Here is a 13,410-nt window from a genome sequence, read left to right on the forward strand (position 1 = left end):
ACTTGGCTAGTAGTAACCAAGGCTGGCGTAGACCAGAGTGTGATTGTGGTATAACAAGCAGGCTGCTAGAGTCAGAGTTGCTGAACCAGGGCTGCTCAACACACAGACACCAAGTGCATGCTTGTATGCTGGCTGGGAGCATCCACACAGGGTATGTGTATTTCTACACAGCAAAGAAAAACCCACACCTGGCCCATGCCAGCTGACTCGGGCTCACAAGGCTTGGACTGTGGAGCTCTTTCATTGCTGTGTAGACTTCTGGACTCGGGCTAGAGCCCAAGCTCTGGGAACTTCCCACCCCTCAGGGTTCTAAAGCCTGGACGCTAGCCCAAGCTCAGAAGCCTGCACAGCAATTCAACAGCCCCACAGCCAGAGCTCCACGAGCCCAAGTCGGCTGGCATGGGCCAGTCACAGATTTTTCTTTGCTGTGTAGACATACCCACAAGGAGCTACAGCAGCAGAGCATTTTAAAGTCACTCAGTGTTACCAGACAACCAGTAACAACCTCTCACTGGTCTGAATTGCACCCCAGAATATGACAATCTTACAAAGCTCGTCTTTCACCAACAGAAGTAGGTCCAATAAAAGATATTAAGTCACCCACCTTATCTCTCCAATATCCTGGGACCAATTTGGCAGCAACAACAACAGTGCAAACAATATCTGCTGTAATAAACATATCCAAAAATTGGCAGTAACTCAGTGTACTTAAGTACTAGTTGAAGGCTGTTTTTTTTTTACCATTAAAAAAGAAGAAACTGGCTGACAGTCCTATATGTTTTCTATAGTTGGACTACTGGTTATAACAGAAGTAATGATAAACACTTTACAAATACCTCAGATTAAATTGGACTGATAGTCATTCACAATATTAACATAGCATATCCTACAGCTTTAAAAACTGTTATGCTTGACTTGTTAGTTTTTGTTTTTTAACAATGATCTTTTAGGACTTGATCCAACTCTGCTGGTATCAAAAGTATCTTTCCATTGATTTCAAAGTGCTTTGGATCAGACCCACAGTTTCCAGCATATATTTCTGATATGAGTGTGCATCACTTTTAGTTTAAGTACATTTGCATTAATATAAGTGAAAGGCTTCTCTACTGATTCACTGCGATGGCTTAGACTGTATCCTAATGCCTGAGCAGAGAGGACCTTCAGCATGTGATTCTTCCCACTCACTCTTGGAAGGCATTGATCCCCCCCCAACTCTGTGCCTTGACCATGGTCTGAGTCCATGGAGAGGGAGGGACAGAGAATAGGCAGGCTGAGGGAAATAGTGAATGAACTGGGATGAACACACACATCATTCCACCTCTTTTGCCCCACGGAGCTGAAACTACAACCTGGCTGTACTATCTTTTCAGCAGAACTCCCTTTTCCTGCCCCTTGGAGCTACTTCTGAAGTCCCAGGAACCACCAGAGCCAGAGGAATTGTAAGTAGAGTGGTTCCAATGGGGGCAGGGGAGCGGGGAGACAAACAACAGGGGAAAAAATGCAAAGGTATCTTTGCAGATATTTCCGCCTCAGCTCCCAAAGCCAGGGGCAATACAGGACCATACCTTCACATTTAGTGCAATTAGTTGCTCTACAAACTCTTATAATTTTGGAACGGATTGTAGGGGTTGGGGGTATCTAGATTTAAGTATATTTTCCAAATTATAAAATTGAAAAGAAGCTGTGCTTTTAAACTACTTAAATTCTTCCATCTAAATTATTTAAATGACTGCATAATAAAATGTATTGTAAAATTCTACGTCACACAAAATATATTATTTTCCCATATGCGGAACAACAGGGAACATTATTTTTCTTTTATCCAAGAAAATCTACAGCTTGAGAATCTATTAAAAAGCTGTTCTCAACAAGGATTGTGTTCTTTGCCAGTGTTTCCTGGTGGTACCCAGTCCCACTCACATTTTTCATTATTCTATCATGTCAGCATTGTATATTCTTTCTTTCTTTAAGTATAGTCAATATAATTTCCATTTTGCTACCATAGGATAGGATTCAAGGATACAAGTTATAAAAAGCTGAGCAGTTAAGAAACATTAAAGATGAACCATCAGCAGTTTGGCAGTCTTCATCCTCACTTTCATGGCAGAGCTGAAATCGCTCCATTGAAAACTGTTTATTTTTCAAAACCTTTACAGGAAAACTTAATAGCTGAGCATTTCACAAGGAATGAAATGCAAGTCCAGTGGAGCTCATTCATGACTTTCAAACCCAATTATGGTATGGCTGTGTCAAGGTTCCTCCCCCACTCTGAACTCTAGGGTACAGATGTGGGGACCTGCATGAAAAACCTCCTAAGCTTATCTTTACCAGCTTAGGTCAAAACTTCCCCAAGGTACAAAATATTCCACCCGTTGTCCTTGGACTGGCCGCTACCACCACCAAACTAATACTGGTTACTGGGGAAGAGCTGTTTGGACACGTCCTTCCCCCCAAAATACTTCCCAAAACCTTGCACCCCACTTCCTGGACAAGGTTTGGTAAAAAGCCTCACCAATTTGCCTAGGTGACTACAGACCCAGACCCTTGGATCTTAAGAACAATGAACAATCCTCCCAACACTTGCACCCCCCCTTTCCTGGGAAATGTTGGATAAAAAGCCTCACCAATTTGCATAGGTGACCACAGACCCAAATCCTTGGATCTGAGAACAATGAAAAAGCATTCAGTTTTCTTACAAGAAGACTTTTAATAAAAATAGAAGTAAATAGAAATAAAGAAATCCCCCCTGTAAAATCAGGATGGTAGATATCTTGCAGGGTAATTAGATTCAAAAACATAGAGAACCCCTCTAGGCAAAACCTTAAGTTACAAAGAAGATACACAGACAGAAATAGTTATTCTATTCAACACAATTCTTTTCTCAGCCATTTAAAGAAATCATAATCTAACACATACCTAGCTAGATTACTTACTAAAAGTTCTAAGACTCCATTCCTGGTCTATCCCCGGTAAAGACCAGCATATAGACAGACACGCAGACCCTTTGTTTCTCTCCCTCCTCCCAGCTTTTGAAAGTATCTTGTCTCCTCATTGGTCATTTTGGTCAGGTGCCAGCGAGGTTACCTTTAGCTTCTTAACCCTTTACAGGTGAGAGGAGCTTTCCCCTGGCCAGGAGGGATTTCAAAGGGGTTTACCCTTCCCTTTATATTTATGACAGGCTGATACAAAACAGACTTATCATAGAATCATAGAATCTCAGGGTTGGAAGGGACCCCAGAAGGTCATCTAGTCCAACCCCCTGCTCAAAGCAGGACCAATTCCCAATTAAATCATCCCAGCCAGGGCTTTGTCAAGCCTGACCTTAAAAACCTCTAAGGAAGGAGATTCTACCACCTCCCTAGGTAACGCATTCCAGTGTTTCACCACCCTCTTAGTGAAAAAGTTTTTCCTAATATCCAATCTAAACCTCCCCCACTGCAACTTGAGACCATTACTCCTCGTTCTGTCATCTGCTACCATTGAGAACAGTCTAGAGCCATCCTCTTTGGAACCCCCTTTCAGGTAGTTGAAAGCAGCTATCAAATCCCCCCTCATTCTTCTCTTCTGCAGGCTAAACAATCCCAGCTCCCTCAGCCTCTCCTCATAACTCATGTGTTCCAGTCCCCTAATCATTTTTGTTGCCCTTCGCTGGACTCTCTCCAATTTATCCACATCCTTCTTGAAGTGTGGGGCCCAAAACTGGACACAGTACTCCAGATGAGGCCTCACCAATGTCGAATAGAGGGGAACGATCACGTCCCTTGATCTGCTCGCTATGCCCCTACTTATACATCCCAAAATGCCATTGGCCTTCTTGGCAACAAGGGCACACTGCTGACTCATATCCAGCTTCTCGTCCACTGTCACCCCTAGGTCCTTTTCTGCAGAACTGCTGCCTAGCCATTCGGTCCCTAGTCTGTAGCTGTGCATTGGGTTCTTCCGTCCTAAGTGCAGGACCCTGCACTTATCCTTATTGAACCTCATCAGATTCCTTTTGGCCCAATCTTCCAATTGGTCTAGGTCCTTCTGTATCCTATCCCTCCCCTCCAGCGTATCTACCACTCCTCCCAGTTTAGTATCATCCGCAAATTTGCTGAGAGTGCAATCCACACCATCCTCCAGATCATTTATGAAGATATTGAATAAAACCGGCCCCAGGACCGACCCCTGGGGCACTCCACTTGATACCGGCTGCCAACTAGACATGGAGCCATTGATCACTACCCGTTGAGCCCGACAATTTAGCCAGCTTTCTACCCACCTTATGGTGCATTCATCCAGCCCATACTTCCTTAACTTGCTGACAAGAATACTATGGGAGACCGTGTCAAAAGCTTTGCTAAAGTCAAGAAACAATACATCCACTGCTTTCCCTTCATCCACAGAACCAGTAATCTCATCATAAAAGGCGATTAGATTAGTCAGGCATGACCTTCCCTTGGTGAATCCATGCTGGCTGTTCCTGATCACTTTCCTCTCATGCAAGTGCTTCAGGATTGATTCTTTGAGGACCTGCTCCATGATTTTTCCAGGGACTGAGGTGAGGCTGACTGGCCTGTAGTTCCCAGGATCTTCCTTCTTCCCTTTTTTAAAGATTGGCACTACATTAGCCTTTTTCCAGTCATCCGGGACTTCCCCGGTTCGCCACGAGTTTTCAAAGATAATGGCCAGTGGCTCTGCAATCACAGCCGCCAATTCCTTCAGCACTCTCGGATGCAACTCGTCCGGCCCCATGGACTTGTGCACGTCCAGCTTTTCTAAATAGTCCCTAACCGCCTCTATCTCCACAGAGGGCTGGCCATCTCTTCGGCATTTTGTGATGCCCAGCGCAGCAGTCTGGGAGCTGACCTTGTTAGTGAAAACAGAGGCAAAAAAAGCATTGAGTACATTAGCTTTTTCCACATCCTCTGTCACTAGGTTGCCTCCCTCATTCAGTAAGGGGCCCACACATTCCTTGGCTTTCTTCTTGTTGCCAACATACCTGAAGAAACCCTTCTTGTTACTCTTGACATCTCTGGCTAGCTGCAGCTCCAGGTGCGATTTGGCCCTCCTGATAACATTCCTACATGCCCGAGCAATATTTTTATACTCTTCCCTGGTCATATGTCCAACCTTCCACTTCTTGTAAGCTTCTTTTTTATGTTTAAGATCCGCTAGGATTTCACCATTAAGCCAAGTTGGTCGCCTGCCATATTTACTATTCTTTCGACTCATCGGGATGGTTTGTCCCTGTAACCTCAACAGGGATTCCTTGAAATACAGCCAGCTCTCCTGGACTCCTTTCCCCTTCAAGTTAGTCCCCCAGGGGATCCTGGCCATCCGTTCCCTGAGGGAGTCGAAGTCTGCTTTCCTGAAGTCCAGGGTCCGTATCCTGCTGCTTACCTTTGTTCCCTGCGTCAGGATCCTGAACTCAACCAACTCATGGTCACTGCCTCCCAGATTCCCATCCACTTTTGCTTCCCCCACTAATTCTACCCGGTTTGTGAGCAGCAGGTCAAGAAAAGCACCCCCCCTAGTTGGCTCCTCTAGCACTTGCGCCAGGAAATTGTCCCCTACGCTTTCCAAAAACTTCCTGGATTGTCTATGCACCGCTGTATTGCTCTCCCAGCAGATATCAGGAAAATTAAAGTCACCCATGAGAATCAGGGCATGCGATCTAGTAGCTTCCGTGAGCTGCCGGAAGAAAGCCTCATCCACCTCATCCCCCTGGTCCGGTGGTCTATAGCAGACTCCCACCACTACATCACTCTTGTTGCACACACTTCTAAACTTAATCCAGAGACACTCAGGTTTTTCTGCAGTTTCGTACCGGAGCTCTGAGCAGTCATACTGCTCCCTTACATACAGTGCTACTCCCCCACCTTTTCTGCCCTGCCTGTCCTTCCTGAACAGTTTATAACCATCCATGACAGTACTCCAGTCATATGAGTTATCCCACCAAGTCTCTGTTATTCCGATCACGTCATAGTTCCTTGACATCACCAGGACCTCCAGTTCTCCCTGCTTGTTTCCAAGGCTTTGTGCATTTGTATATAAGCACTTGAGATAACCTGTTGATCGCCCCTCATTGCCAGTATGAGGCAGGAGCCCTCCCCTCACAGACATTCCTGCCTGTGCTTCCTCCCGGTATCCCGCTTTCCCACTTACCTCAGGGCTTTGGTCTCCTTCCCCCGGTGAACCTAGTTTAAAGCCCTCCTCACTAGGTTAGCCAGCCTGCTGGCAAAGATGCTCTTCCCTCTCTTCGTAAGATGGAGCCCGTCTCTACCCAGCACTCCTCCTTCATGGAACACCATCCCATGGTCAAAGAAACCAAAGCCTTCTCTCCGACACCATCTGCGTAGCCATTCGTTGACTTCCACGATTCGACGCTCCCTACCTAGGCCTTTTCCTTCCACGGGGAGGATGGACGAGAACACCACTTGCGCCTCCAACTCCTTTATTCTTCTTCCTAGAGCCACATAGTCCGCAGTGATCCGCTCAAGGTCATTCTTGGCAGTATCATTGGTGCCCACGTGGAGAAGCAGGAAGGGGTAGCGATCCGAGGGCTTGATGAGTCTCGGCAGTCTCTCCGTCACATCACGAATCTTAGCCCCTGGCAAGCAGCAGACTTCTCGGTTTTCCCGGTCAGGGCGGCAGATAGATGACTCAGTCCCCCGGAGGAGAGAGTCCCCGACCACCACCACCCGCCTTCTCCTCTTGGGGGTGGTGGTCGTGGAACCCCCAACCTCAGGACAGCGCATCTCATGCCTTCCAACCAGCAGAGTCTCCTTCTGCTTTCTCGCCCCAGACATATCATCTGGTCCACTCTCCGCAACGATACCTGTGGAGAGAACATGAAAGCGGTTAGTTACCTGTGTCTGTGTTACTGGAACCCGGACATTCCGCTTACCTCTTCTGGAGGTCACATGTTGCCAAGTTTCTTCACTAGCCTCTTGGCTCCTCTGTGCAACCTGCTCTATATCTGTAGAGCTTTGTGCCCCTAGAAGCCTATCCTGAGTTTCGTCCAGGAAATCCTCAGTTTCCCGTATGCAACGCAGGGTTGTTATCTGTTGCTCCAGACCTTCAATCTTCTCTTCCAATATGGAGACCAGCTTGCACTTTGTACAGACAAAGTCGCTTCTGTCCTGTGCTTAAAGCTTATGTGCTTAAAAAAAAACCTGGAGGACTGCATGGCTCATGCGCTTATTAATGAACTGGAGAGCCAGCCTTTGCTAGGTTGTCAGTTCACTGGAATTGAGGAATTACCAAACTCAACTGATCAGTTGTCTTCTAGTCCAATATCCTGTCTGCCAGGAACCAGTTGTTTCAGCTGAAGGTACAAGAAACCCAAAGTCAGCCTACATCAGGAGTAACCGGAAGTTACCATCTGACGGCATTTTGGCGGGAAATGGTCTCAGGCCTGTTTCTGAAGGACAGGTGTCCACCGTCACAAATATCACTTAATATTATTTAACATTTGTATGCAATGTGGCACTAGAGGGGCCAAGAGACACTCTTGGGGAGGTGAACAGGGCAGCAGGAGGGGCCGGGGAGAGACCCGGACCCGAACGTTGGTGGAGCTGGGCCTTCAGGGCCCTGAATTTGCTGGAGCCCAGGCACCATGGGCCCATACAACTCGCCGCCGCGGACAGACCCTCATAGATAGTCAAAGGCCGCCAAATCCCAGCACACCCAAGGCGGGGCAGGGAGTGGGTCTCAGACACCGCCAGGGGACAGTGACACCTTAGATCACATGAAAGCATTAGGAAGTGGTACTCAAGCACACCCAGAAAGGCAAAAACCCTCTAGTGCCTGGCTCACCTGGGGCCAGGACCCTCAGATACTGGTACACACATGGGGACAGGGAGCATTCAATAAATCAGATGTGTTTGTTCCTCCTCTCTATGATTTTGACATACTTTTGACACCTACTTTTTGAAACCAGAAATGTTGTTCTTTACCAACAGCTATCATAAAAAGGCGAAATTACCCAATAGCAAAAACAAATAACTGCTTGTAAAAGAAATGCCACCACTGTGACAATATCAACAGTAGAGGTTAACCTCTAACCTAAGGCATGATGGTTAGGGATTAGACTAGCTATTACAATTGTTCAGAAAGAGTATTGGCTTGGTATGATAGACTGGTAACATCATACCACTGGGACCCGATTCTCATCTTAATTTACATGCGTTTTGCACCAGAGTAAATGACTTCAAGAGAGTTACTCCTTATTTATACCAGTGTAAGAGGAGAATCAGGCCATGTGTGTCTAGAAAGCAAACACTCAATTTACATAATGAAAGCTTCCATTTGTAAATGAAATCTGAGGAAAATTAAAAGAAGCTGTTCACTGTATCCAACCATTTCTTTTCCTGGAACATGGTGAAGAGCAGAAAGACACACAAGAACATAAAGCCAGCTCAATTATCAATATCATTGCTGTATTACAATATATATAAACAATTGTCTCATCTTTATCATGGAACACCAAGTTTCTGAAAACTATTGACCAAACAACAAAGTATCCCCTTCCTTAGTTATTAAAGTCTGACTGCCCAATCCTTACCCACAACTCAGCCAGCTCAACACCTTCCCTTTGCAGGGGAAAAAGTGCCACAGAGATGGCTGCCAACACTTCCGCATATGACAGGTACACTCAACAAATATGGGTCCTTTCTGCATGTGGATCCCAGGGAGAAACTCAAGCCACCTTCCGCCAACCCTCCCCAGAAAAAAGGAGAAGAGAAACTAGAGTTGTTTTCTGCGGAAAGACAGGAGACTAACTTTCTGCCTCTATACAATAAATGTTCCCATTCTGAAATTTCAACGGCCTGATCCAAAGTTCCATTAAGTGAATGGAAAGACTCCCATTAACTTCAATAGGCTTTGAATCAGGCAGTAACGGGGAACCCAGGGAAGCATCTCTCTCAGGGGAACAGATGTTTCAAGGCTATTTGAGCTAGTGTCAGATACTGTAAAAAAAGAACAAGGGATTTTGAGAAAGATAAGAAACTGCTAAGCATGAGCATAAATTATATTCAATCTCTCCTGAGTAGTTAATATATGGAATTATTCAGGGTTTTAATTGATTTAAACATGAGACTGAGAGTTTGGGCCTGATATCATTTGAAGACTTCACAAAATGCCCCAAGATTAGAAGTGTATACCTTTGAACTGGTAATTAAAAATGAAGCCAACAAAAACTCAGACCATGCCAAGGTGCAATATTACAGTATGCCTGAGATTTCTGAGCAAGAAACTATAATTTGAAAACTTCCTTGGAGCTACTGGAGGTGAATCTGGCCCAGAATGTATGTTTGTCTTATTATGAATAAAACCCATACTATTGAACAGACAAACAGGCAGACAACCACAGATTATTCTGCCACATGGCAAAAATTTACTAATCCAATCGGTGGTTCTCAACCTATTTACCATTGTGGGCCGCATGTGCAGCTTTCTTTGTGTTAAGTGGATTGCATCCACACTATATACTACGTGTATGGCCTAAGGATGTCACATGGGCTGCAGCTGTGTGCTGATTGGGCCGCAAACGGCCCATAGCCCGCAGGCCGAGAACCACTGAACCAAATGAAGTATTTTGTCTTCCCAGACTCTGCCACCTACTTGCAACAATTTTAGTTGTTATATGATTGCAAACAATACCCTTACCTGTATTGACTGGTTGTTTCTGTGCAACTTTGCATCAGGTGCCAGGATCTCAATTCTAAACCAGACGCCTTGTGCCATTCAGGAGGTACAATGAGCTGGATTCTGGCCATACCGGGCCAGCTGAGAGTCCCATTGTTGGGGGTGGGGGTGAGTGAAGGGGAAAGCTGTCAGCTGGTGTACAGCTGGCTCCTGCATCAGATGCTCCAACTGACCCCATTATAGGAGCCATGGCAGGGGCAGGGAAGGTTGAAGGGAGGGAACAGAACTCTGTTAGGATGCTCTAACTCATGCCAGCTACAAATCAGGAAGCTGTAACTGGTTCCCCGATACTCATTCCCCTTCCGTACTGAGCATAGCCCAGACACAGGAGAGTTTCAAGCCCCATGTGTCTTGGAATTTTCTTTTTTCACCTGTAGCTCCCTAAAATAAAGTTAAAAATGAAACAACAGTAACTACCTCCTGCTGTGCCTCCCCCCTCCCCCCTACATCCCCATGATTATTTGCAAACTTCCAGCAATTGTCCTGTAAGCAGTGTCAGGATGAGCTCCACCCTGACATCTGGTGGTGAGGTGTGGCAAGTTGTGGAAAAGAACTTCAGGGGCCGATCTCATTTGCATAGGCCCACCCACCACGCCTAGAATGAGACCATAGCTGCCCAAATGGTCACTTTGGCTGCTGTGGGATCCCCAGTGTCTCTGTTATTGGGGCAGAAAGAATAAATTGTTATTACCCTGATTATGGGAACTGTGCTTGGAACTGTACGTGGCCTTTTGTTATGATGGAGGGATTCACCATCAACTAAGTAGCACTCGCTAGGCAAGGGTCATGGGTTCCAAAACTGTGTGAATGGAGAGAGGCTGGGGACAAGTATTAATACTTGGTGGCATGGGCCCCTTGGTGAGGGCCTTACATGCTGATTGCACTTCCTCCTCTCTCCACTGTGGAATATCAGAGCTAATTTTGATTTCATTAGAAGTCTAGTTATAGGCTGCTGAGCTCACTTTGGGCTGACAGTGCACCAGCACTGGGGCTCCCCTACTATAAGCTGAATTCACCTAAGAGCTGAAATCACTGAGTGTTGTGTTAAGTAGTGGGGGAGCCTGAAGATATATTGTGGAGCAGTTTGCGGGACGGCTGGTGAAGCAGTTCGACGCGGAGCAGTGTGTGGATGGCAGGAGCTGCTTGTGGGCCGTGGAGCTGAGTGAAGGAGTTCGTGGGGCGGCTGGCGGAGCGGAGCGCAGCTGAGCGAAGGAGTTCGTGGGGCGGCTGGCGGAGCGGAGCGCAGCTGCGCGAAGGAGTTCGTGGGGCGGCTGGCGGAGCGGAGCGCAGCTGCGCGAAGGAGTTCGTGGGGCGGCTGGCGGAGCGGAGCGCCGCTATGGAGCGGTCAGCTTCAGATCACGTAAGGTGCCTCTTACCCCCGTCCCATTTCCACCCAGGTTGGGAGGTAAAGCTCCGCTGATAAACTTTCGAACTCTGGGGCTGCCCTGACCAGGGACAGAGACTTTTGGGGCATTGGACTTTTGGGACTTTGGGTGATTTGGGGTTGCTGGACTCAAGAACCAAAGGGAAAAGGGCATGCCCCAATTTGCCTGGGGTGGGGTTGTTTTTGCTCATGGGTTGTGTTATGAATCCTGTTGGTGGTGTTTCCCCAACATAATTCTCTCTGTTATTAAAAGACTTTTGCTACACTCAGACTATGTGCTTGCGAGAGGGGAAGTATTGCCTCTTGGAGGCGCCCAGCGGGGGTGGTATATATTTGTCCCAGGTCACTGGGTGGGGGCTCGAGCCGGTTTGCATTGTGTTATTGGAATGGAACCCCTAGATATTGAACCCGGCCCTTGTTGCTGCCAACTCTGACGGGCAGGAGGGTTACAGTCCTTTTGTTGTGCTTAGAAATGAGCCCAACCCAAACCCCTAACCTGCACACTGCTGAACTTTTGGGAAATGCATATTTCAGATTGGATTTTTGCAGCCCGTCTCCAGTCACTTTTCATAAAAACTACATTCCTGTTTTAACAGATAAAATCATAACTCTTAATCCAGAATGAATCACTTTTCTTGCAGAGCAGAACTGACATAAAGAGACCCTGTCAAGGATGAGAGCAGAAATTTTGTCAGCTTCAGTACTTTACCTGCTCACAGTACTACAGCAAGCAAGGAGAGAGGGGCTAAAGCTATAAGCATCCACACACTGCAGCAAACCCAGTGGTCTGGGGTTGGTGATGGTGGGTCACTCAAGAGTAAAAGCCAGCTTTTTAACAGTGCTTCCTGTTTGTGCACCAATATCATATTATGTCAACAGAAATGTGAACAGCATTATATAGCATGGTGTACAAGTTAATTCATAGAATCACAGAGTATCAGGGTTGGAAGGGACCTCAGGAGGTCATCTAGTCCAACCCCCTGCTCAGAGCAGGACCAATCTCCAACTACATCATCCCAGCCAGGGAAATTCATTTTCTAGAGAACATAACCACCACATTATTGGAGAATGACAATAAAACTCTAGATATCATGATGTAAAGGAAACTCAAAAAACTTTAGCACAGGATCCTTGGTGTGTCACTTAGCTACTTATTAACATAGAGACAAGAAAAATAAATGAGCCCTTTTCATTTCAGCTACAATGCCTTTAAAATTCTGTCCAAAACTTCATAAAACAAAACAAGGGCTATATTATATAAATATATGCTGTCCTGTGGACCTATAGATATGTGATAGTCTATATAGTTTTAAGAAATGCATAACAGATTAGATTTTAGTCCCTACCTGGTGAATCCAATGAAGTGAGCTGTAGCTCACGAAAGCTTATGCTCAAATAAATTTGTTAGTCTCTAAGGTGCCACAAGTACTCCTTTTCTTTTTACCTGGTAAAAATAATTCTTCTTGCATTTCTGCTCTTGCTTGTTCAGAAAAGCACCTTTTCTTCAGCCATTCAGCCTCAAATTCACTGGTGTGTTTGTCTGGCCATGTAATATACACCTTATATCATAAAATAAAAAAAGACAATTAACAATGAGCGATTCAATTAAATCTGCCTTCCTGAAACAGCTACCAAAGGGACCAGGAAAATTCAATCTCCTTACTAGAAATATAATTGAAATATATTACTTGCTACTTTGCAATAAAATGTCTCTTGTGGGCAACCTCTTGTTATTTATATAACTGCAAACACTTTCAAAAGTCCATTTAAGCATTACCTACATTCCCTCCTTTTACAAGAGGTCAGTTTCACAATGAAGAAGGGACCCGGCTTCCTGACTGGTGCTGGATGCTTTCATTCTTTATCCATGCTGCACTTAGCAGTGGGATGTTCTGTATGGGTCCCAGCAGTAAAATAAAGCAGGACATGAATAGATTGTGAAGGGCAGCACTTCATTGCAGGGAGTGACAAGGAGGAAAAGGGTGGAGGAAGTGACAATAGTTTGGGAGTGAAGGGGATGACCACTTGGAAGGACTGAAGGAGAAAGACACAAGAGGAGTGGATGGGAATACCTTTAAAATCTATTTCTGTTAGTTATGAATTAGTGTCCCCCTGTGCTAGGTGCTCTTCTCTAAAGAGCTTACAGTTTAATTAATAATTATAATTCATATGTATGGGTAAAGTAGGCGTTTACCTTGAATTCAGACAATTCAGAGAAACAATGCATGCTAACAGACAGAGCACGGGACTGGAAGCCAGGAACTCCTGAGTATTAGTCCTGGCTCTGCCACCCACTCACTGTGTAGCCTTGAGCAAATCATGTCAACTCTGCA

At 45.7% G+C, this 13,410-nt stretch overlaps 1 protein-coding gene across 3 annotated transcripts in view; it reads right to left on the reverse strand.

The window, feature by feature from the left end:
* The window catches only part of BBOX1 (gamma-butyrobetaine hydroxylase 1), a 78,566-nt gene that overhangs the window by 54,804 nt on the left and 10,352 nt on the right, over positions 1-13,410 (reverse strand). For all 3 annotated transcript variants that reach the window (XM_073347797.1, XM_073347795.1, XM_073347796.1), the window contains one exon: positions 12,522-12,636. In XM_073347797.1, the coding sequence (XP_073203898.1) occupies positions 12,522-12,636 (115 nt within the window). The remainder of the gene's footprint in view (positions 1-12,521; positions 12,637-13,410) is intronic.

This window comes from Lepidochelys kempii, chromosome 6 (genome assembly GCF_965140265.1).
Source record: "Lepidochelys kempii isolate rLepKem1 chromosome 6, rLepKem1.hap2, whole genome shotgun sequence".
Classification (NCBI taxonomy): Eukaryota; Metazoa; Chordata; order Testudines; family Cheloniidae; genus Lepidochelys; species Lepidochelys kempii.